The sequence below is a fragment of the Electrophorus electricus genome, chromosome 18 (genome assembly GCF_013358815.1).
Source record: "Electrophorus electricus isolate fEleEle1 chromosome 18, fEleEle1.pri, whole genome shotgun sequence".
NCBI classification, from domain to species: Eukaryota; Metazoa; Chordata; class Actinopteri; order Gymnotiformes; family Gymnotidae; genus Electrophorus; species Electrophorus electricus.
In genome coordinates, this window is record NC_049552.1 from 11,398,610 (window position 1) to 11,423,971 (window position 25,362).

The following is a 25,362-nucleotide window of genomic DNA, read 5'->3' on the forward strand; positions in this document are numbered from 1 at the left end:
GGTATGAATTAGAAGCTTGTTGTAGCTGGAATAATTTCTTGAATTCCATGGTCCTTTATTATTGTAGTGAGAGACACGTGTTACTGGATTGTAACCAAGAAATCAGTGCTCTTTAAGACCATGAAGAATTACAGCGGGTAACATCTGAGTACTGCTCCCGGTCCTTGAATTCCACGATAAGAATGGGCTTTAGCCAGTGTTCACACACGGTAATCTCAGAGAGTGGAGAGAACGCTGCCTCGGCTGTGCAACTGATGATGGGAGCGTTATGGCAGCGTAATCAAATGTAGTACTCTTTTATTGACAAAAGTGGAACTGTATGTGCAAATCTGGGGAAATATTCCACCGATCTACAAAATGAGGACGGCTATGGTAATATGATTTTTTTTTTCATTTTAAATTGTTCGTATGGTCCGTCGTCCCAACTAAGCTACGCGTGTCTGAAGCATTGTTTCTGAAGTAGGCTACTGCGGGTCTTGTTTCTTTGGACTGTAGCCTATATGCGAAGACAAAAAAAGACTGATCTTGAATAATAGAACCGAGCATTAAACAATGCCTTTTTTTCTTTCTTGTGATTGATTTTTTTTAAATATGAAATATGTTACATTTAGGCTGTTGTGCTAAGTGTAAATTAAGTGTAAATTCTGGAACAAATGAAAACAGAATTTGTATACATTTTAAATGTGCTGTGTATTTGTTACACTGGCTATTATTTAAATAAGCTTAGTTCAGAGGTTGAGTAACCATAACTGAAATCGATTTACCTCAATGCTCCGTAATTAGATTAGGATACGATATGACATAGTTCCCGCAAAGCAACCGGTAATCTACCTGTGATAGGGTTTTTGTTGTTGTTGTTTTTGTTTGTTTGTTTGTTTATTTGTTTTGGTTTTAGAAGTTTGTTGTCTTTAATGCAAACGTCGTTTATATGTAATTTGCAACATCCGAAAAACAGTTTTTGTGTAGGCTAATATTTTTACATTCATAAGTTTGCGTTCTAGGCTGTAGGTTATTGGCAATCTACAAGCTCGTGTCTTTAGTATAGAACTACGATTGGCAGTATTTTAATTTTCTTTTTTTTTTGGCAGTACTGACATCGGTGCACAAACACCACCACGAGCCTACATGCCGCATCATGATATCACGACTATGACTGTTTTATTGATCTTTCTAGCGCCATGGGGCAGCCGCGTTTCTAGCTATCACCATGTGTACCAGCTTGTTCGTCGTATACAACGTCAGCAGCAATGACGCCGGGAGTTCTAACAACGCGTCCGCCCAAAAGACGGCAAATCCGACAAAAGTCTCGAGCAAGACGCAAAAGGCGCCTTCACCTCTGCAGGGCTACATCAGTATCATTGACCACAGTGTAAGTAGTCCTTAGCAGTCTACTTAGCAGTGGGTAACAAGTCTTTATTTAGATATTTCAAGTAGTCTTTGCTTAGTTAACTGACCAGGATAATAGCTACAATGCAGTTTTTATTTTTATTTATTTGTGATTTTAAAATCCAGAAACTAGCGATAATGTAGTAATGAATTCAAATCAAATGAATAATGAGGTAAGCAATGTCTCAGTGAAAATTAATTAGTGGCATTTTTCATAGGCATTTAACTTAAGCACTGTTTACATTTCAGTGATGCTTGTATTGAGATGCAAATGCTTAGAAAGCTAATTTGACAATAAAAAGAAGTTAATCGATTTTCTTTCTTTTTTTATGTTAAAAGGGAAATTGTTTTTTTGGCACAGTAGTGAAGAGCTTTTATTTTCATTACAATTGTAGCAGTCCTACCATGGGACCTTGAAAGCTTATGGAATGCATCTAAAAAGTACTGAAGGAATTAGCAAGGCTACATTCAACAGCCCCTTTATTAGAAATAACTATTGGTTAGGTGTACAGTTGCAGTCTATGGAACATTTATAGTCTACGGTCCATCTAACTGCCACAGTTTGTGACAACCAGCCTCCAAGCCGCCACTAACAGTCAGTTTACGACCACAGCACCACTGCTGTCTGGGACCTTTTGGAGTGACATCACTCCTCTGTCCACCACTGACACAGGCACATCTAATGCAGCAAGCAACACTGCTGTGACAGACAAACATGGATCATGCCACTACCATGTCATGTCAGCATCAATTCTGTGTCGTGTTCCCCACCCCCACCCAAATGACATGCGGTCAGCAGTTGTTCTGCGGTCAGGAACTGAGCAGGGAGCACAAACACATGGCATCAGGTCTGTAACCGTCCTCTATAAAATGTACAGAAATGGACAGAATAAAGTATCCAGTAAGTGAAGGTTCCTACTATAGTGGATGGCAAGTGTATATTTACCCATACTTGTGAAAAACCAAACACACACACATATCCATATACCTGCCTCCATATATCTGCCATTAATCACAGTTTAGCCATTCAATATCCACCTACTGTTAGCCATGTCAGCCTTTGCTCAAATGAAAATTCTTTGCCGTGTTCTTTCATCTGCTATTGATGAATCCCTCTTCTCCTTTCTTCGACGGCGCTTGACTCACCCTTCTGCCGGTGAGTGTCGCTTTTTTTTTTCTCCTTTCAGTGAGGAGTCTGTCTGCATTGTAGTGGGCGTGTCTTTGCGGTGGGCGTGTCTCTGTAGTGGGTGTTTCTTTATGGTGGGAGTGTACTGTAGCCTTGCAGGGACATGGCTGGATGCTCCTGGAGGTTTAAGACGAGGCAACCAGTCGTGCTGGGAAGTGGCAGCGTGCTGTCGGTGAGGTGCTGACAACCCCGAATGACTACGTGGTTCAATTTGAGAGTTTCTCCAGCAGTTATTAGCAGGGACCTCCCATCCTGGTGCTCAGTGGAGGGCATTCTGCAGCTGAGTTTTGTTGTCTGGAGTTTTCCCCCCAACCCTGACAAGCGTCCACAACACAAGCTGTCTTTTTCTCCATCTTCAGCAGCAAAGGAGACCAAACTACATTTATTTTGCAAGCAAAATCTTTTAGCCATGGTAATTACAGTAAAATGTCTATAACTAAATCTCAAGCAGAGAGAAAAAAAAAAAGCTTCTGAAAAACATTGAGATATGTTGTTGGGTTGAAGAAGGTAATTGGTAATTGAGTCACACAGAGCTTTAGGCTCATATCACTGGTTGGATGAGATGTCGGTATCTGCGTTTCTTGTAAGACTCTGGCCACTGAAACAAGCTGAGGTTTAGCCACAGCTTCCACCAGTCATATTTTAACCTTGATGGGAAAAGTATAACTTAGAAGGGAAAAAGCACTTTCAGTGAGCATCGCCCATAAATTTCTAATCATGCTCTCCAGGAGGTCCCAGGTTTGCTAAAAGCACTAGCAATTCTAACACAGTCCGCATGAAAAAAGCATGAGGACTTGGCAAGTACTTCTTGCAAGTGAGACAACAGTATTGCTCTGTAGGGCCTGGGCATGAAAAAATTAAAACATGTTCAACCAGATCCGATATTTAAATCTAGCCACATCTTTGAAAAATGTGTAAGGTTTATAGCTCAGATGCATATCCTATCCCACCAGACACGTAAAAAGGCAATGGAGAACTCTGATGAATGAACTCGGTGAGGGTCACGCACTGTTTGCTAGGAGGCAGGATTGTTTTGGTGGATTATGGCTTGACAGAGGCATGTTGAGGCCTTGGTCTTGAATCTTATAGGATATTTGATGCATTCAACTGTCATACTCTCAAGCAAACCTACTCTGTCCACTTTTTCTTTTCTTCTGTGAGAGAAGCCCTGAATACTGAATACAGATTTCATAATGCACACTAAAAAATGTTTATTTTTTTTTAATGATTGAATTCTTCCAATTCTCAAAAGCAGCTGAAAAAGCAGACCCTCTCCACAACCCATGAGGTTAATGACCAGGGAATGCTGTGGGGAATCTGTTTTGGAGTTACCCACCCTAAAGCATATTACCATTGCAGTGAAGGTGGGCAGGTTTAAACCTGTGCAACCTTTTGCTTTACCACTGCTGCAGCATGTACGTATCATGGTCAGGTGTGATGATATCAAGAGGTATGATGTACTATCAGAGTACAATTGTCTGTGATTTGACAAGCATGTACTCCAGGCATGGTGTGCATGGAGACTATTTGATACAGATGATCATTAGTCAAGAGCAATCAAGTGTTAATAAAACCTATTTGTCTTAGTACTTAGTGCTTTAGCCATTCAGTGTGAACATCAAGTTGACCTTTTATCTTCACTGGTTTGATTAATGCTGCGTCAGCTGAAGGGTGGCTGGCATGAGGACCAAGGCTTGGGGCTTGTCCACTTCTCATTGCCTTTCATTTGCTGGATGACTGCTCCTTGGAATTATTCCATTGCAGAGCATGGGTGCAGATGAGGAGGAGGAGGAAGCAAGAGGGAGCGAGAAAAAAGAAATAGAGAGGGAGAAAAAGAAAGGCAGAGAGAAAGAGAGTGGGAGATAGCAGGGTCCTGAGGGTCCTCTCTCGACACAGAGCTGCAGCCTGATGTCTCCAGTGGTGGCAGAATTGCCAGCTCTCAGCTTTCAGCTCTACACCACTGCACACTTTCACTCGGATTTGACTCACTGCTGAAGCCCAGGAGAATGCAGTTTAGGTGTAAGTGGACTGAGAGGGCACTCGTGTACCCGTTTGATGTTATGGAACATAGGCTTTGGGCAGACACTGTGTGTGTGTGTGTGTGTGTGTGTGTGTGTGTGTGTGTGTGTGTGTGTGTGTGTGTGTGTGTGTGTGTGTGTGTGTGTGTGTGTGTGTGTGTGTGTGTGTGTGTGTGTGTGTGTGTGCGCGTGTGCGAGGGGCAGGTTATGCAAAAAGATGCTGCCAGACTCCTTTCCCCTTCGTTGCTTGTGAGACTGGAAATGAACTTCTGCTACGGACCCTGAAATAGCTTGCCAATTCATACTGTATTAGTCCTTGATTGGAGCTGACCGTTAGCCTTTTAAAGCTGAAGTTCTTTGTATGGACCCAGTTCTGTAATGAGACAACAAATCCATAATCCTTGATGCGACGGAGGAGAGTATTCAGGAGCTGTGTTGATATTGCTCTCTGACTGATCTCATAGTTGAATGAGAATATGCCGATTAACTGTATGCTGTATGATGGATATGTCAGCAGTATATGAACAAGAAAGGTGCTGCTGAATCTCTGTGGCTCAATTCCACCTTGCAGCATTTAAGAACTCTGGAAGATATTCTTAGCAAAGCCACGCGAGTCTCCTTACTCTTCTCGTGAAACTGCTGTAGAGCCTGGCTGTTTTGGCACGCCCATTCTTGGCACTGCGACATGGCCATTGTAGAAGCCATCTCCTGCCAAGCAGACGTGAGCCCTAGGGGGAATCCAGCCCAGGGCATCCGGGGAAACAATTCCAGGACACGCAACTGCATCCTTTTCTGATAAACACTCCCTCGTTGGAGTAATTGTGCGGCAACACCCGCCGGCATCCTCACCCAGACGGCCATCTTTCGTCGAGGTTGCCGTAAAAAACCTTACACGGCAAAATCGCAGGCTCTTGGAACTTTCACATATGTTGCCATTAACGTCTGGTGAGCTGTCAGCCTCCAGTCTCGGTTCGAGAGGAATCTGGCCGGATGAATGGAGTGGGCTCACAGACTGTGAACGGTTTGACTACAAGGACATTTCCACTCGAAGTACAAGTCTACAGAGATGGATACAGAGCACATACTATTGGATCAGACATTTTTTGGGGGGCGGGGGGTTTCTAATGAGAAATGGTGCACAGACGAACACATTCCCTTTACCCTCACAGCGTTTCCAGGGCCAGAGGCTTTGTTGGCCTATTTAGGTGTGATCGATGACACTGCCTTTCACACTGAAGAAAAGGAAAGATTGAGCTATCATTTATGTTTTCTGTGTAATTTGGCTGTGATAAGTTTGCATGCCGATAACATTTCCCAGGAGATTAGCAGCATATTGCATGTAGAGGCTATTAATTACAGCTCCGCCAAGTCCCTGTTACTCTGGAGCTTCTCCTGGCTGCTTTTTAGACTTGGGGAAAGGACGCTAAGTTGACGCTACTGCAAAGTGATAAGTTACAGTCACTGGAGTATTTCAAGTAGCGTCAGTTTAATCATGCCACTGTTTCCATCTGATGATATTCATTTTTGTATTTGTTTATTCTGCCTCATTCCTGTTTGGGTTTTAAAAAAGTAAAGCTCTCAGTGCATCTCGATGCTTTCTCGTCCCGAGGAATCTCAAAAGCAGCGCTGGCAAAGGGATTCACCCATGTTACCCACAGCTTGGTACTCCTTAATAAGCATGGCATGCACCAGGCAGCCTTCGGCGGGCGCCGTCAGCGGAACTCAGCAGCGGTTACAGCGTGACAATATAAAACACCTCACAATAGCACGGCCTCGAACACCCTTGACAGCCTGTTGTCTGGGAATTCACAGGCTCTGTTGTATATGCCGAGCACTGTCTTCCATTTTTATGCATATTTCGGAGGCCCTGCTGGGAGTTGACAGAAATTCAGGATCAGGGCACTGATGGATCCGCGGGAGACCGCAGCCTCTGAGATGAGGGGGTGAGCTGGAGATGGTGAATCCCTGATTATAGCTCTTAAATGAGAGGCGCAGAAGGCAGGCAAACCATTTGAGAGGTAAGAGTGTATGTGCTGGGTGAAGTTATTACACAAGTGAGATTGTTAGAGCATGGTCTGAAGGCTTAGCACAGTGGTGTTTTTAGCCTTATATGGTTATAACTGATATATAAATATTTCATATCTTATTCATTTGTCAGTTTGTCAGTGTAAGGCTATACACATTAAATTATTATAAATTTATTATTATTTATTATTCGTTAAAAACACATTGCAGGTGTAGACACGACACTACAAAATGTCTGTTGCCGTGCAGAGTTTGTATTACTCTTCTTTCAATTCTTCATCAATTTCTGAGCAAAGGACTGGTGCTTGATGAATACATTTCGGTTGACAGACCACTGTCATCACTGCATCGACACTGACACACGTAAAAACTCCAGCATGGTATCTCCAGCACTGTGCACTCATGCCGGCGTGATGCACGCTACTGTGTCACTGCTGGAGATCTCTTAATGCTGTGCTGGGAACTGTCAAAGAATATCCGGTCAGCCGTGGTCCTCTACTCAGAGACAGACCAGTAATGCTCAGGGTACAGAATGGCTGGTGACCTGTGTGTGGCATCGGATGAGCTGCTGTCTGTAATTGTACAGCTATAAAATGACCCTTTAAGACAGTGAGTGTAGGAATATAGAAGGTATTTCTAATAATGGGCTGGGAGCGCATGCATTTTTCTAAGACAGACATGAATGGCTTAGAAATGCAAGAATTAAGCCCCATCGGTTTACGTGTCTGAATGAATATAAATTTAATGTGCAGTGGTGATTAATGTATAGCATATCAATATGCACACTCAAATGTATATTATGCATGCACTTGTTGCTTAAAAGGCTGTTGTTTTAGTTTACCATCACTGTCAGTTAACACGCAGCCCACATGTGCTGCGCATGTCGCTAAGGGTGACACTCTTTATCGCCAAACCACTGCAGGTGTATGGTAAGCAGTTTGAGAGGTATGAGAGGTTTGAGAGAAAAATAATTAAAAGGAGGGTTGTTAATACTCCCAAAGAGAGGAAACATGGCCCGTCAGACCATTATCTTTTTAAGATCTGTTTTGTAGTGTAGGGCTTCACAGGAGTCGACGATCACTATAATTATCAGATAAAGAGCTGTGAAGTAAATGACTGGCACTGTTGGTGAGTGTGTGGATGTGTGTGTGTGTGTGTGCGTGTACTCCTGCAGGGGTAATGGCAGGTAGAACACCTCTAATGGATGCAGCAACTGTGTGTGTGACTAATCATTGGGGTTAGAGCCACGTAACTTCAAGGATGTGTGTCTCTCACACACCCCACCATCGCATCTCATGGTCACAACCTCAGCCTCTCATCACACACACACACACACACACACACACACACACACACACACACACACACACACACACACACACACACACACAGACATACATATATACATACATATGCTTGGGAGGTTGATTAGCTACACTGTGTGCAAAAGTAAGTTCAAGTTCAAAAGGCTTTATTGTCATTTCAGATATATATATATACAGTGCAATAATTCCATACAATAAATAAAAGACATGACCAATACACAAGGAAGAGAAGAGAGTATTTTGACCATATCATAAAGTTTTTATTTTCCAATTCCAAGCTGTATAAACTTGAATGCTTATTGGATTTAATATATCAGGTGATGTGTATTTGTGTAATGATGGAGGGTGTGGCCTAAGGAGATCAACACCCTATATCAAGGTGTGCATAATAATAATAATAATAATAATAATAATAATAATAATTTATTATTATTATTATTATTAATAATAATCTTTTCCTCAGGAAACATGGGCCAAAAAAGAGAATTAACTGATTGTACAAAGTCTTTCAGAGGGATGCAGCAATCTTAAAATTGCTAAGATATTGGGCCATGATCAAAGAACATCAAATGTTTTGTTGCAAATAGTGAACAGGGTCGCAAGAAACGTGTTGAGAAAAAAAGATGCAAATGAAATGACAAAGTTTTGAGAAGAATCAAATTTGAAGTGACCAGGAACCCATTATCCTCCACTGCTGTCATATTCCAGAACTACAGCCTACCTGGAGTGTCCAGAAGTACAAGGTGTTTAGTACTCAGAGACATGGCCAAGGTAAGGGAAGCTGAAACCCGACCACCACTGAACATAAGGTGAAATGTCAAGACTGGGCCAAGAAATATCTGAAGACAGACAAAAGGTTTTATGGGCTGATGAGACGAGGGTGACTCTTGACGGACCAAATAGAAAGGCCTGTGTTTGGATCAGTAACAGGAACAGAGCTCTACTTCAACTCAGACGCCAGCAAGGTGGAGGTGGGATACTGCTATGGGCTGGTATTATTAAAGATGAGCTAGTTGGACCTTTTCAGATTGAAGATGGACTCAAAAGTAAACCTCAAACCTACTGCCAGTTTTTAGAAGACACTTTCTTCAAGCAGTGGTACAGGAAAAAGTCTGAATCTTTCAAGAAGACCATGATTTTTATACAGGACAATGCTCCATCGCATGAATCAAAGTACTCCACTGCATGGCTGACCAGTAAATGCCTTAAAGATGAAAGAATAATGACATGGCCCCCTTCCTCACCTGACCCAAACCTTATTGAGAACTTGTGGGCCCTTCTTAAATGGGAGCTATACGGTGAAGGAAAACAGAACAGCTCTCTGAACTGTGTCTGGGAGGCTATGGTTGCTGATTCACAAAAAGTTGATCATCAGCAGATTAAGAAACTGACAGACTCCATGAATGGAAGGCTTATGACTTATTGAAAAGAAAGGTGTCTATATTGGTCACTGATTTTTTTTTTTTTTTTTATTTGTCAGAAATGTTTATTTGTACATTTTGAGTTGTTTATTGTCACTTCAACAGATGAAAATAAACAAGTGAGATATGAAAATTTTCTGTATTTCATTTAGTTGCATAATAATTCTGCACACTTATAGTTGCCCAATAATTTTGCACACATAAATATTCTCCTCATAAAGCCAAAACCTTACTTTTACTCTTAAATATTCAGATTTGAGGTTTATTAACATTTTGGATTGACCGAGAGCACTGTAGTTGTTCAATAATAAAATGAATCTTCAAAAATACAACTTGCCTAATAATTGTGCAAACAGTGTTTACCATTTTGTCTGTCTGTATCTGGAAGTTCCACAGGATCTTAGCATGGTCATTCTCCACAACCTTCCGGGGTGTATCCCACTTTGACCTCGGAACTTCCAGCTCATACTCAGCACAGATGTTTTGGTATACTATGTCAGCCACTTGGTTATAGCGTTGTATATACTGCCTGCTAGCATTTTTGCATCCCGTTGTGCTGGATTGTCTCAGGGGGCATCTTTACACAGCCTGCATCTGGGGTCCTGCCTGTGATGTAGTAGATCCAGCCAGCTTTCTTTCTCTCTCTCTCTCTCTCTCTCTCTCTCTCTCTCTCTCTCTCACTTATATATATAAGTGTCTAGATAACATAACACATTGGCTTTGGTCAAAACCAGGCCACTCCTGAGAGGCCAGTATACATTGTACACAAAAGTTCAGGAGTTAATCATTTGACTTTAGAATGCAGTATTGTAGACATTAGTGATGGCTTATACTTTGCTATAAAATGTATTGCTGCGATAATTGCATTGGGTACAGCTATAGCACAGCTGTACATAATAGTGATTTCTCAATGTATTTAACCTTTCTGGAATGATTGTTCCTGTGGTCTTTAATATGTGACTGAGGAAGGATTGGAACACAATAGAATCTGAAGAGTGAATACTGAACAAAATTATAAAATCATAATGATAATATCGTCAATTTGAAAATGGTTCGATCATCATAAGCTTGCAGCTTTACAATCTGCACAGCTGGACAAGGATGTCACTGTGGGCGTTCTGTATCCCAGTTCAGAAATGGGGATTTTTACACATTCCACACCAAGGAGAAAGCATATTAAACCATATCGGGTTTAATGAGGTAATTTAAAAACTCATGGTTCTTCTGTTCCACATTCATTTCATGTTGGCTCGTGGTGGCTGTGCCGTGCATCGTCAGTGCAATATTACACATACAAGCCATATAAGCCAAATAGCTGGTATAGTGCACTGTAGAGACATGTTTAGGTATATAGATTTCTAGTAGGTTTGTAGCTTTCTTTCAACAGGGCAACCTGTCATATCTAAGTCACTAAAAAGCCTCTAAGGGAACATAAGATGTGATACTTCACTTTTTCTGTGTTGTTTTACTTTATTGATGGTAATTGGGGTCAGATGGCTGAGTATTGAAAGTTTACTTCAATGCACTGCTTCTAGAATCTTCTCTTGTCATGCTAAGGCTTATGCCCCTTTTTTTTACACCTCCTTTTCAACTCAAACTCTTGATCTGTCGCTCCTCTTTGGTTGTTCTGTGATTGCCATCCCTCCAGATACTATTTTCTCTTGGGAGAGCTTGTTATCACTGGGGGCTCTTCTCAGGGATATAAAGCCCAGCGTAGATGCAAGCCCCCCCGAGAGCTTGTTTTTTAAGAGCTGGTGGGTATACGCAGGCACTCTTAATCTTGCCTCTCCAACAACACGGCCCCTGTGACCCTGGTGCAGGGCGCACCGCTGGGTCTGAGGTACAGCAATCATCTCACCAGGGAGTGCCTTCATCTATCAGCCTGTCTCACTGTCTCCCTCTGTCTCTCTGTCCACCTGCTGTGGGGATGTGAGCCTTCCCTATGAGACAGAGAAAAGCCTCTCCACCTTACAGATTACAGCTGGAGGAGAAGAGGATTGGTTTGCTGGTGATGCCACTTACAAAGAGGAGGATGGTTGCGAATTCACTTCTGTGAAGACTGCACGGGCATGTCTCGCCCACATTCAAGTTGCCTACAGATTCACATTACGCCCTGTATCTTTTATTCTTCCTGTATGTTATCAATATCTTTATGTAACGTGGGGTTTTGCATACTCTGTATACCAAATGCTGAAGCATTTCCATCCTTATGCAGCTGGGCTTTCTGTCGCCCTTCGCCCCTTCGCTAGGTCGTGTGTGGTTCTGGATAATTGGGCCATGCTGCTGGTTTTTTTTTTTTTTTTTTGTAGAGGGATTGTCACCAAGTCAAGAAAGGGGGAAGAAAAAAGCTTTTTTGTGTCTAATTAAGAGCTTACGCTGGAAAGGTGCGATGGCGGCTGCCATCAGAGGGGGGATGACGGGAGGCCGAGGAGATTCATCTAATTGCATCTTGGTTTCCGTAAGGTCAGCATGCCCTGGTCATGTCTCCTTCATTAGCTTACTGTATCACCACACTGTGGGAAACAGCAAGGTGGCAGATGAGGAAAAAGTGAGTGAGTGAGGGAGAGAGTGAGGGAGTGAGCGAGAGTGAACACTCTCCCAGCAGGGCTCTTAATCGACTGTGCCCCTGAGCCTCTTTCCACCCTTTTTTGCCGAATGCAATTTGATTTCCTCTCAATAGCACATTTCAAAATGATTCTCAGCCCCCCGCCACCCCCTCAGAAACGGCCGGGAAGGGGCCACTGTTCTCACTCTTTGTGCCTCTTCTGTGTTCCTTAGTATGTGTTCCAGCACTTGCTCACTAAACAAGCTGAGATAATTAAAGTAAATGATTAGAAGGCTACAGTGGGCCCTGCTGGGTTATACAATTATGTGCTGTGCAGGGAGTATTTATAGGAGCACGTTTGCTTTTCATGAGTGTTTCTCATTCAGGCTATTCGTACATTAATTTTCTCCTCAGAATTAAGACTGCCTGCAGAGTATTAAAGACCAATAGTTTTATGACTTATGAGAAGACGTTTTATACGTTTCTTTGAATTTTCTGACCTTCAATCATTATGATACAGCTCAGTGAAATTTATATTGCCATGTATAATTAGCATTTTAAAAGCCATATTAGAAAGTACATTAGTCAATTCCATTTGATTTTATTTTCACATTTCACTTGTTACACAAGTCCTTGCTTCAAACTGACAAACTACAGGTCACAGTGGCAATTAAAACTCTTAAGGATTCTTAGTCCTACCACAGACACAGAACTGAGCATTATGCAGTGGTGAAGCCAAGACAGAAGGCAGGGGATTATGGGTAATGGAGTTTACAGCTAAGATACTTTTATCATGTATGCTGCATAAAAATGTTTGAAGTGTTAATTCATTATGTGCAGGATCCAAGAGGTTTAAGAACCTCAGGCTGTTTTTATGGTAGAGGTGAGACAAAAAAAGAAAAGAGACCAAAATGTTACCAAATAACAAATGTTACTGAAGAAAAGCAGGATGATACGAGATTAAAGTATTGACTCTGCAGTGTTGCACTTTTGAAGACACTATCACTTTTTAAAAATGGTTTCAATAATGTTGGTATCTAATGTAATCAGCTTTCATTTTCATTTTAGCTTTTCATTTTGCTACACTAGAAAATTAAAATAAAAAGCACCAAGCTAAAATGTAGTCTGAAAACTAATGGTTGACTGCAATAATGCAGAGATGATTACTGCATCAGAACAAAAACGAGATTTCAATTTGGTACAATGGGAGCAAGAAAATACAGCACATTACCCAAAATGTTGCCATACTGGTCTTTCTGTCATCTCTAGGATGACATTCATTCTTGGTTTATAATGGAAAAAGCAACTACGAATTGTACTGATGTACTGGTTCATCATGCCTTCTTACCATGCAGAACGCCTACTGAAAAAGTTTATAGTCGGTATTATTTGTACTGGAAATTATATTTGATGATAATATTCATTTTCATCCAACAACTAAAATATTATCAAATGTAACTTTAATAACTAGATACCTAGTCTGGCTTGTTTCCACAGGGGAATGCCAAGGTACTAATCTCCTAAATGATAAATGATAAAATTATTATTATTATTATTATTTGTTTTTACATTACCAGTTGAGACAACATTACATTTTCACAGTCAGTGTTATATTTTGGGCATTTAATCTAAAAATCTTCATTCAGTTGAACTATAACATGGTTTCACAAAGTTACAATTTATTGTCACCACAGAACAGCGCAGCCTGTAGAATGTCTTCGTCAGACTTCAACATTTGTGTTATAGTGGGACATTCACTAATAGAATGCTTTAACTGTGGTTGAAATCACCTCCATTTTCTAATCAAAGTTGTTTCTTATAAGAGTGAATACATTTTGCCAACATATCTGTGATTAAGCCAGATGGTTCCTGTAGGGTTATCTGTGAAATGAGGAACAGACAGAATTGCTCTCTGCATAGTCAGGCTTTAGATACAGTTTCAGAACTTAGAACTTAGTTCGTTCATCTGAACTTCTGTAAAATTAACCAGATTTTTTGGCCACCCATTCATTTTGTGACCACCCTCTGATCTCTTTTTAAAAGCGGTGTAGTTTTCTATTTAATTACCTTCAATAAAGATCTAATCAGTTTACTCCCCATGTAATGTTCTGCTCAAGACATCACCTGTTCGAGAAGAAACAAAAGAAACATTTATTTGGTGTTAAGCCACTGAATGAAACTCCCTAGCAATGCTCCTAGTTACTCACTTTTGTTTGACTGAAATATTCCTTTGGCATATGGTAATAGGTTGTCACTACAGCTCACAATATGTCACACCTCCACACCTTTGACCGTATACACAAGTGGCTAGACTTAGTGTCTAATCCTGGACCTCATACAGGCCACTTGTTTCGTTTCAGGTCAGGCCCATAAGTGCCTTGCTTAAAAGATTGCTACTCACACCACAGTGGAATACTGGCCATACTGTACACTTGCCCTTTTACCAAGGTTACTCTATTTGTTAGGCTGGAGATGACATTTAGCTAAGTTTGCTGTCACCATCTCAGCCCCTGTCTAGTGTGTTACTCAGTGCGTGAAGGCCACACACCATCATAGCCATGAGCTAGGACGGAACTGTAGCTGCTCCATCCACGCCTTCGTGCGGAACATGGGTATGACCGATTTTGGTGTTGCAGGCTAGTTTTCCCTGGTTTTTTGGAGCAGATGGAAATACATTCGGCCAGTCCGCAGACTTCTCCGCGGGTGCCCTGCGCCGATGGGGAGAGTAGAGACCGAATGGGCCGTTGAACGGTGTCCTCATACAGGTGCCTCTGTTACACTCTTCAGCTGAACAGAATGGGTCTCCAGAGCTGAGCTGTGCAGCTGGTCCTGACTTTCTCTACCTTTTTTTTTTGTACTGTGGGCTGCAGAGAATTGCTGGAAGAAACACAGGAAGCTCATGTGGGGCCACCAGGAGCTCATTATCTCCTGGCGTCATTAAACATTATGTCAGCAGAGAAGCTCCGGCACCTCCGGTGACCTGGGGGTGGTAGTGAGGAGCAGGGGGGAGGAGGCGTTTGGGGTGGGTGGGGGGTTTGGAGGGCACGAATGCCATTAACAAGTGAAACAGAGATATGGCCATCAGGAGTAGGAAAGGCATGCAAATGCCGCAAGGCAGCCACCACCCACAGGCTGCTCAGTGCTCCAGTGCTCCATTTGTTATTATTATTTCTCTCACGGCAGATGCCGCCATCCAGGACAAATTGCACAGCTTTGTGTGGGATCTTTGCATATCATTCATTTAAACTGCAAAAACGGTGGGGGCTGTGGGTATTGTGTGTGTGTGTGTGTGGGTGTGTGTGTGTGTGTGTGTATGTGTGTGTGTGTTTGGGGGGGGACAACTGGGAAAGAAAAAAATCACAATAAATGAGACAATTCCTTGAGCAATGGAGACAGGCCCAAAAAACAACCCCCTCCCCCACTTTGTATTACTAGGCAGAGTGGAAGGGGTGTGCCTTTATCTCTGTTTGAATACCAATAATGCATATTATGTGGGATTCGAATAATTTATGAAAAGCCATAAAGAACGGATGGTTGTGGGAGGGGTGGTATGCACAGTAAAATGGTGTTTGGTATGAATGTGGAGGTGTGGAGAAAGGGCAATGTGCCTTGGTAAATCCACCATGTTTGAGACTCACAGGGTCTCGACTGGCCAGGGCTATGTCCAGGCATGCTAATGGAGAGTGTGATACACACCTATTGCCTACATGCTGTATTGTTGGGTCATTGTTGCTATGGTTTGTCTCTTATGTTTTAGTGCTGAAATTCCTCTTGCTGAAGTCCTGAACTGAACTGAAGGGTAGAAGGTAATGAGAGGCCAGCGAAGCTCTTGAATTGTTATCAGCTATATGGGCACCTTTATATTTCTCCCTCACAAGTGCGATGTTTGTGTATGTAGTATTGTTAGTGGAACTGGAGCAGGCTGTTTGCCCTATTCCCATTTTGATAATGGCGCCCATTCCTGAGGCTGTGGTTAATCTATCGTACGGGCCATGAAGAAGATGATCTCAGGAGATATAATCAGATCATCTTCGCAAGCTGCCGGTTTTTCAATTTACAAAGAAAGGCAGACACTGTAACTCCCATTCCCCTCTGCCCTGCCCTTGCTCTGCCTCTGCCCCGCCCCCATCCCTCGCTCTGTCCACCGCAGCCCTTGAAGATGCACTGCAGCAGCTGCTCACTGGTCACCAGCTCTGGCCACCTGACGGGTGGCGGGCGTGGCGCCGACATCGACCGCGCCGAGTGTGTCATCCGCATGAACGACGCGCCAGCCGCCAGCAGCTTCGGTGCCGACGTGGGCCGCCGCACAAGCCTGCGCGTGGTGGCCCACTCTAGCATGCAGCGTGTGCTCCGCGCCCGCCGGCAGCTGCTCGATGCCAGCCAGGACGCAGTCTTCGTCTTCTGGGGGCCCAGCAGCTATATGCGGCGTGACGGCAAGGGCCTCGTCTACAACAACCTGCGTCTGGTCAGCCAGGTGCTGCCCAAGCTCAAGGTGTATATCATCTCCTGGCAGAAGATGCTGCAGTTTGATGAGCTCTTCAAGAGGGAAACGGGCAAAGATAGGTAGGTCAAATGCGCTTACTGTGAAATGTGTTGGCCTTGAGTGTTGGAGGCCAGTTGTACATTACAAAGTCTTAGCCACCCAAATAAATTTTATGCTGTTTGTCTGGACAGTAAGTGTCTATTTGCGTGTAAGGCACTATATAGCACATAAGTACACACTATAACAATGATACTACAAAAAATGATACAATTAAAAAGTAACTGTTTTTCTGCTGCTGCAGAAAATATGTCGACATAGAGCAACCAGAGTCAAAACGATTTACCATGGTGCCAGTTTTCTGTGTTTAAGCAAATTAATATTTACTGCTGATAATTAGCTTTAACCACAATTTTCTTCAGAGCCTAGGACATAAACAAACTACTGTACACATCCAGGTTCTTAAATCCTCCTTTCTGTATGACCGGTCACTGACCGGTAAGTCTTTTATATAATCCAGCCAACAGAATGTCTGAAGCTTGGTGTTTTATACATTTGAAAACCTTGCAGTACATTTAAAACCTCTCGCCAGTACTCAGCATGTTCTCATTGCAGGTTATCTACAAGCCATGTAGACACAGTGCAGGTTTTCTGGAGGGGCTCAGGGAAACGCTTTCTAGGTTTTGAACTTTCCTTGAACATGCTTTTACTATTGGAGATTTTAATATTCATATGGATCTACACATGATCATTGCACAAGGTTTAGACATTAGGATCCCACAAACATTAGTCTCGATGTTTCTGCTGCTGTTTTTCACCACTATTGTCTTTTTTGAAATGTAAATCTGGAAGAACATAATGAATGAAATAATGACAACTATCAGGTACTTCAGTATCTCAGATGTACTCTATGAATGTTACACTCTTTATCTTCCCATACACTCCTCATGAAGTACTCAGTTGAAAACTGAATGTCGAATTCATGTTGTTGTCCCGGTGATCATTAAGACCGTCAGTTTCAAAGAAATAAAGGAATAAACCTGTCATTAAAAAATGTTGACAAATAAATAAAATAGAGCATAAAGGAGATACACAAATGCACAAATCACAGTTTGCCCTGTAATAAAAACATGAATTTGAGCTTGCAGCTCAAACTTGATTAACAATTACTGAACTGATGCAAAATACCCATTTCACAACTATTCATAGATTCACTGATAAATGCAACAGAACTTGCAATGTTCTCTGAAATTCTTCACCCTGATAGGCCAGTAACTAACCCTTGTGCACTTTGTCAGCTTTTGATGGGGATGCACTCAAAAAGGTTTTATCAGTATTTATAGCTTTCTCTTGACTCTCTAACTACTGCCTTTTTTAAACATGCTCTCTACTCATTAGAATATTGTCAATCACTACGACACGCAGTTTATCCATATATTCCCGAAATAGGCCTTTGCTGAAGAAAAGCACTCTTTACCCTCTGGGCTTAGTAACTTTAATAACCTTTCCTTGATTTCCTGTCAGAATAATTTGGAAGGATAGCATTTATCCAGAACACAACCTTAATGTAAAACATTTCTGTCACATTTTCTGGTCTGCCATAACACTGACCCAGTACTTCTCAAGGTTTTCAGTGATTTGAGAGGTTATACAGACTAAGGTAAGCTGTGTGCGTTGGTTCTTTCAGAGCTCTGTGGTGACTTTGCTACATCCAGCCAGACAATTCTATATGACAGGCTGCTGAATTCAGACTTTCTAGACTATTCAGGTCCTCCATAAGTGGTTGTGGGCATTTAACTATTTAATTAATCTGTGCTTCTGCTAGCCAGCTATAATTAATAAATACAATATACTGTCAGTATAAACAAAACAACCTGCCTTATCTGTAATATGTAAATTGTTAAAAATTCAAAACACACCATTTATTCCCCCGGTCCATACAGTCGATATATGGAATCTAAGCCACCTCAGTTCTCAGGCGTGTTTCACCTCTGAAGAGTGCTTTTTGAATAGGCACAAAAACAGGGCAGCCAGTCAGACCAGAGCTCTGTCTTTAAGGCACAGTAATAGAAGTAGCCTGTTTAATTTTAATTGATAAAGAGAAGTTGGAAAATTGTCATGTAAAAATTATTTATAACTGTTTTTGGAACATAAAGCCGCACAAAGGTTATAAGTGCACTCGAAGAAAAGAAAAAATATTTTTCTTTATATAAAAGAAAAGAAAGAATATAGGATATTAGACATTTTAAGCACCTGATTCTAGCCTATTATGTACCTGTCTGACTGTGTCACTGATATTAACTTGTGTAATAATTAATTTTTTGTAATTAAGCAAATAGCTCTTGTTATTGTATATGATACACAGAGAAACTGGGATATTGCCACTTCTGAAGGCCAAAAATGAAAGATCTGCATCAACAATATGGGACTCATTTTTGAGAATTTACAATAACTACATCAGTGATATCTGCAAAATAGCATACTACCACTTCTGTGTTATCTTTAAGGTCCTGACATTCATTCGTTGCTGAGTGAGATCCCTGCACGTATTTTTCTGACAGTCATGGTGGATTACTGTAACATTTTCTTTTTTGACCTACCATAGAATTCTATTACAAATTTACAAACCAAAAGAGGGCTCACATTACACTGACTCTTAAATCTCTTCATTGGTTAGAATTGGATTTTTTTTATCTTCATAGTCTCGCCACCTCACCACCTTTGTAAAATGATAAATTAGATATACTCCAGTTAGATCACTCAACAATTAGATCATCAAACAGCAGTACACTTGTTATCTGTAAAACTGTTGAAGTGCTGAGTTTGAGCTCTTACTTACTATATCCCCATACAGCTGTGATCTATTCAATTACTTAGTACTAATGCTTCAAAATATATTATTTCTTTTATGTTAATATTTGTTTCACTAAATCAGTCAACTTGTTTGTAAACAATGTCATTATTATTATTATTATTTTTAATAGTAGTAGGGATCCATTGTGAGAGATCCACTGTGCATTGTAAAGAAAAAGGCTTATGTAGAGTTATGTAGAGGCCTGAGGTGTTGTCATTCTCATGTTATAAGCACACACCAAGCTTCTGCAAAGAGACTGCTGCAAAAGAAATCAGAAGGGAAATCTGAAGGACTGAAGGTTTTGACAGCTTAAATTCCCATTCTGGTGATCTCTTTGTGTTGTTTGCACATATACTCAATTGTAATATAGAGTGTGTGCTTTGAACAGAATGCGCTGTGTTTATTTATGAAATTCTGGCAGCTGTAATCATCTCATAATTGTGCAGAATGTCACCTTGTAGTCCTGATCACAAAGACTGCAGAGAATGCATGTGTTTGTGTATTTGAATGTGACCATGTGGCATTGTTTGTGCATGCGTACATGAGTGCAGGTGTGTGTATTTAAGTCAATGTGTCATGATGAAATGCAATACCAACATGGGATATCAGCTAATCAACCTAATTTAATGATGCAGACCTTTTCCGCAAACTCCATAGCAACTAATTACAAAAGCAATGCAAATATTTCCTGTGATTAATTAGTCTGAATCACACACTGGATTAGATTGGTGCTGGGTATATGTGGCCCTGCAACTCATTATTTCTATATTATTACTGCATTATAGTCAAACTGTGATCAGTGGTGCAGTTTCATCTTCTTTTTTTTTGCCTGGAGTGATATTTTGAAGTGACAAAAAAGTAAAAGGAAGATGTGAGGATGAAAAGCTGGCAAGAGTTTTGAGACATGTGCCACTTTCCACGAGGCCTCTCTAAGATGCCAGTGTTAGATGGCCGAGCAGCTACTGTGGGGGTTTTTTTCCTTTTTTTTTTTGGTCATCTTTTCATTTGTCAAACCTGACCTGTCAAAAGTTGTTCAGAGCAACTCTGACAGGCCCTTTATTGATTCAACAACTTCAAGGCTGTCACTCGTCTTTGGCTCTTCTGAATGAGAAAACTATAATAAAAAACAAAACTCTCAGCTTGTTTAAATGTGGTTAATATCAATGAGGTGCAGGAAGGCCAAATTCATAGATTAAAGAATTTTTTTCTTCTTTGGCTTTCATGCACATTTTTGAAGGGTTAGCAGATATGTAAAACCTTTTATTTAGCCTGTCCTAAACACTGAAATAGCACTAAAGGCCTAGATGAAACACACAGATCACTTGAAAAAAACAGTTTGGCCTTGGTTTAAAAAGAAATCCTATTAATTTGCCATATTTGAAGAGATGTGCAAAGACACAGGTCCACAAAGGACAACATGAATGAATATTGTTTCGGTGCTTTAATATAACACATCAATGATCTTCCAGCTGCTACCGCTATCTGAAAAAACAAGCAGATCAGACCATGACGACTAGACTTAGTGAAAATTAATTTGCAAGGATGAAGGCTTATTCTTGCTCGTCTTGCCAAGCGTTTGTAATATTGAACTGGCAGCAGTAATTTTTTTGCAACACGTAATTTTAAGAGTCCTCAAAGAGGATTTGCTCGCAGTGCCAAGAAGCAAGCACAAAAGAATCCAGGCTTGCCTGGAAGCATTTATACCAACTCCAAATTATTGTGTCTCTGTGGAGAGAAGAAAGCCCACAGTGGTTTGGTTTCAGTCATTTCAGCGCAGGTGAGGCAGTGAGTCCAGCAGGAATTACACAAAACAGGCCCATCGTGGAAATTGGATCCATGTGGTGTATAAGTTTTCTTTTCCTCTTCTCATTGGTCTCTGGTTCATCCATGTCTGCTCACACTGGAAAATAGCTCTGGAGGATCTACTGTGTTCTATTTTGGCCAAAATGTACATACAATATCCTGCAGTCTAGTTCAAATGATTGGAAGACTGTCACTTATTGTTTTTGAACACATAAATAGGGTCCTCAACATTTCCCAATGATCTATCACTTTCCCATATGTTTTTTACAATCATGGTTTGGGTTGCTAAAGTTTTATTCCACATGCTCATTGTTCCTCTGAATTATCCAGATTACTAATCTTGAACAGTGATAAGCAATCTGCGATCAAAAAAGGAGCCCTTACTCTCCTCCTAGGGTAGAACATACTCACGCAATCCCACCCTTGAAAGAATGCGCACACGCCCCATTCTTCAAAGTGCTGCAGACCACGCTAAACACTGTCAGGCACGTATAATCCTCAAATAAAAGGAACCCAGCCTCAGCACTTCTTTGACACACGTCAGATGTGTTCCGCTGTGATTAGCTGTAGCATCTGCATCAAACAGTACTGATCCCCCCACCCCCCAAAGGCAGGGATTGCTTTGGAAAATTGGTGCAAAAATCAGGCTGTAAGCATGCTTCCCCATGTTCTAGCTAGGACTAGCCAAGACTGGTTGTGTGACTCGAATGGACAGCGTCCCCACGCCCCCTCTGAAACTAGGCAGTTTGTCCCTTGAGACATAACCCTGGCCTGCTACTCTGCAGGTCTCTAAGACTAGGAATAGACAATATGCTCTTTTTTTGTGTGCATGTGAAATTGCAGTCTCAACACTCTTTGTTGGTTAAAGATCATGGTCACTCAATTATTTGGACCACACCACCTGCACAGTGCTTAGAATATACACTAAAGTCTCAACCTTAAACCAGATCAGTGGATTCTGAAACATACTAAAGTAGACAACTCTGTCAGTCACTGACACTGACAAGGGAAACAAGTGAAATTTAGCCAATTCAGCATTAGATGGCAAATTGACTACTGTGTTAATGTAATGCTAATGTAAACGCATCTTAGAGTGTAGCATCTTCCCCAAGGCTAATTCCAAAGAACAAGTCAATATTTCCGTAGTTGTATCTGTAACCCTTCAGAGGCCAGTATCTTTTACTCAGAGGTGTAGAGAGAGACTTCAGTATAGTACATCACAGACTCTAGTGCCTACTGCGTTTGATTTGTAATGCCAGTCATTTCTATCACAAGCAAAGGCAAGATCTTCTCAATCTCTTGCACAAACAGGGCAACCTCTCCCTACTTAATGAGCTACTTGTACAATGCAAACCTGTTGATCTTTTTCAAGGCTATTGAGGCCACACTAAAGGCCAATTTCCAGGTTGTAGATCAAGACATCTAGAAAAGCACAGAGAGGTGGTGGTGGTGATGTTGAGTTCCACATTGGCGCATACACAAGAGATTATGTATGTGACAGCTGCCAGATGGGCAGCTCTCTGCAGGTGGTGGTAATTCACCAGCAATCAGACCACCTAATCAATCACATCCTGCACTGTTCTTCCCTAATGGTGTTTGTTTCTCCTCTGTTGTTATGTTATTTGTCAGAATATCATTACGAGCTTCCAGGAAGGCACAGTTGATGAACAGTTGATGATAATGCTCAGTTATAGAAATGATGCTGTCAGATGGACATCTTTACTAAATGGCACTGATACTTGTACTCATGTGTATCACTGTTCCCTTTCACCAGAAATAACCATCGTCCGCAATCATTTAATTACTCCTTTTTTTATAGATTATTGTATGATAGAATATCAATCAGTCAATGCCTTAATGACTATATTGCCTCTCTCACTCATTTTCTCTCTCAGGAGGATATCTAATTCTTGGTTAAGTACAGGTTGGTTCACAATGACCATAGCGCTTGAGCTGTGTGACCGGATAAATGTTTACGGCATGGTGCCTCCAGACTTCTGCAAGTAAGTGAAAACATAATGCGTAATATGTAATCTGCATAATGGGTACTTCATGGAAGTCCAATCTATCTCGCTTGAAGCACCATGTTGTACCATTTAACATCCAACCCATGTCAGTGCTGCCCTGCTTTTCACCAACTTCAGATTTACAATAACTAGGGGCAGAAATTAGATGATTTAATACACTTCTCCATTGAGGCAGAACCTCTCCCAAGCCATTTTGAAGCCTTGTAGTGTTACATGAAATCAATTCATTCTGCTTATAGCAATGTATTCTTGAACCAATTCAGGTTAATTGCCTCGCCTACAGATACTCAGCTCAAGATTAATTTGGGAATCTGGGAACCTAGTTCCTCAGTTACTGCTAACTTTGGGCACTGCTTGCCTTATATACTGTGTGTTTTGGTTTCCATAGGGAGGCTCAGCACCCCTCTGTCCCGTATCACTACTACGAGCCCCTGGGCCCTGATGAATGTGCCATGTACATCTCTCATGAACGAGGGCGACGCGGTAGTCATCACCGTTTTATCACGGAGAAGCGGGTCTTTGCCAACTGGGCACGGACATTCAACATCCACTTCTACCAGCCGGACTGGAGTCCAGCGCCATTACCTAATAATGTCACAGGGACCACAGTCTTGCCTCAGTCCTGGAGGACATGACTGCAACCTGTGTGTTCAGAAGAGCATACCCTGCTGTGCGGAACTTGGACTGCTGGCTAATAAACATCACCATGTGCACACAGCTGTATGATTGACTATGAGAAGGCAGGCACTGAGAGGACATGTGCATTATCTGACAACTTCAAGGAGGACACATTTCCTTTGTAGATTTATAATGGCTTCATTTTCGACTGTTTGGAATGATCAGAAAATCACATGCTCAATTAGCATCATGTGATTATCTGATCTGTGCTATAGTGTGTGGACATTGTTCATCCACAAAAGATGAAGCTGATGATACTTGCAGTTATAGGGCATATTCAACACAGGATGGATGATGTGCAACAGGGCACTGTTTAAAGGCCATTATGTTTTTGCCAAACACTCAGATTCCCACCATCTGTAGAAGAATTGGGAAAAATGTCATCATATTAGCTTTGAGGTCTCTATGGAAACAAAGTAACTAAACAGTCATCACTGCCTAGATGATATCGGCATTATCTCTGACACGGCGCTATTAGTAAACAGAGGTATTTATATCATTTATCACAAACATGTTTGGGAAAGAAACTTTGTTAGTCATAAGCAGGTTGCCTGTAAGATGAAAAACTAATGGTGCAGAAAGGTTTTAGGGAGATAGTAGAAATATAAAAAATCAAATCTCATAGAAATCAATTTACAGAGAACATCTTATTTATCAGACTTCAGTTATCTATTTATTTCTTCATTTTTGGGAGCAGAAACAGACTGTCATTATTTTTACTTTGCAGAATTCTCAGGATTTGTCATGTCTTTTGTAAAATGAACTTTACTTTCTAGAAAATAATTAATACAAAACAAAATGCATATGCAAATGCAAAGTTATTGAAATGCATTTACAGTATTAATGAAACAACAAAGTATGTTTTAGAGCCATATTTACTTTATCTTGGCATTGATTGAAGTTGGTGGCTTAAAGTTTTAGTGGTTTAAATTCATAATGACTAAAGACCAAAACTGAACTTCTTTTAATTTTTTAAGCAAGAAAATTTAATGATGGAAAATTAGCTCCTATTGAATATAATGGAACAGAAATATAAGCAAAATGATAGCTTTAACTGCCTATAGCAGTCATTTACTGAATTACATACATTTCCTGGACTTTAGTCTCTGTGTAAATGTAAATTTATTTTAAAATAAATTAAAAAATGGAGTATCATGATCAGAATTCATTAAAGGCTGTACTATCCAAACAGCATGACGTGTACAATTTGTGCTGTAATTAAAAAGAGTATCAGTGCTGTGATGAATACCATAAGTCTCCTTCTACTTACACTGTAGGACATGTCAATATCTTATTTTGCTTGATAATTGTGCTGGATGCTGAAATTATTCCTGATCTTGGTGATGTATGAAGCTGATATTAGACGGCCTACACGCTACGAATCAGCTTCCCATATATGATACATTAAAATAAAATGAATAAAATGTACATTATAGTTAAATGACTATAATTTAACTATAATGTAACTAATGCCAGTAACATTTAATACAATCCCTCCTAAGGCCAGCCGTGCCCTAGCTTGACACACACCATCCAGAAATATGGACTTGTGAGATGGGTAGAACTTGAAGGTTTGAGATACATTGCTGCAAAGCAAAATGCTTCTTTCATCTC

The 25,362-nt window shown here is 41.0% G+C and overlaps 1 protein-coding gene across 2 annotated transcripts; it reads left to right on the forward strand.

Annotated features, from left to right (window-relative positions):
- Positions 1-213: 213 nt before the first annotated feature.
- st6galnac5a (ST6 (alpha-N-acetyl-neuraminyl-2,3-beta-galactosyl-1,3)-N-acetylgalactosaminide alpha-2,6-sialyltransferase 5a) lies at positions 214-24,937 on the forward strand. 2 transcript variants are annotated; one of them, XM_026998265.2, is made up of 5 exons: positions 214-372; positions 1,175-1,369; positions 16,057-16,469; positions 22,939-23,046; positions 23,459-24,937. In XM_026998265.2, exons 1-5 carry the CDS (start codon positions 358-360, stop codon positions 23,703-23,705), a joined length of 978 nt encoding a protein of 325 aa, XP_026854066.2. In that variant the 5' UTR covers positions 214-357; the 3' UTR covers positions 23,706-24,937. The 2 variants fall into 2 exon arrangements, with proteins under 2 accessions (XP_026854066.2, XP_026854067.2); XM_026998266.2 differs by lacking the exon at positions 22,939-23,046.
- Positions 24,938-25,362: the final 425 nt, after the last annotated feature.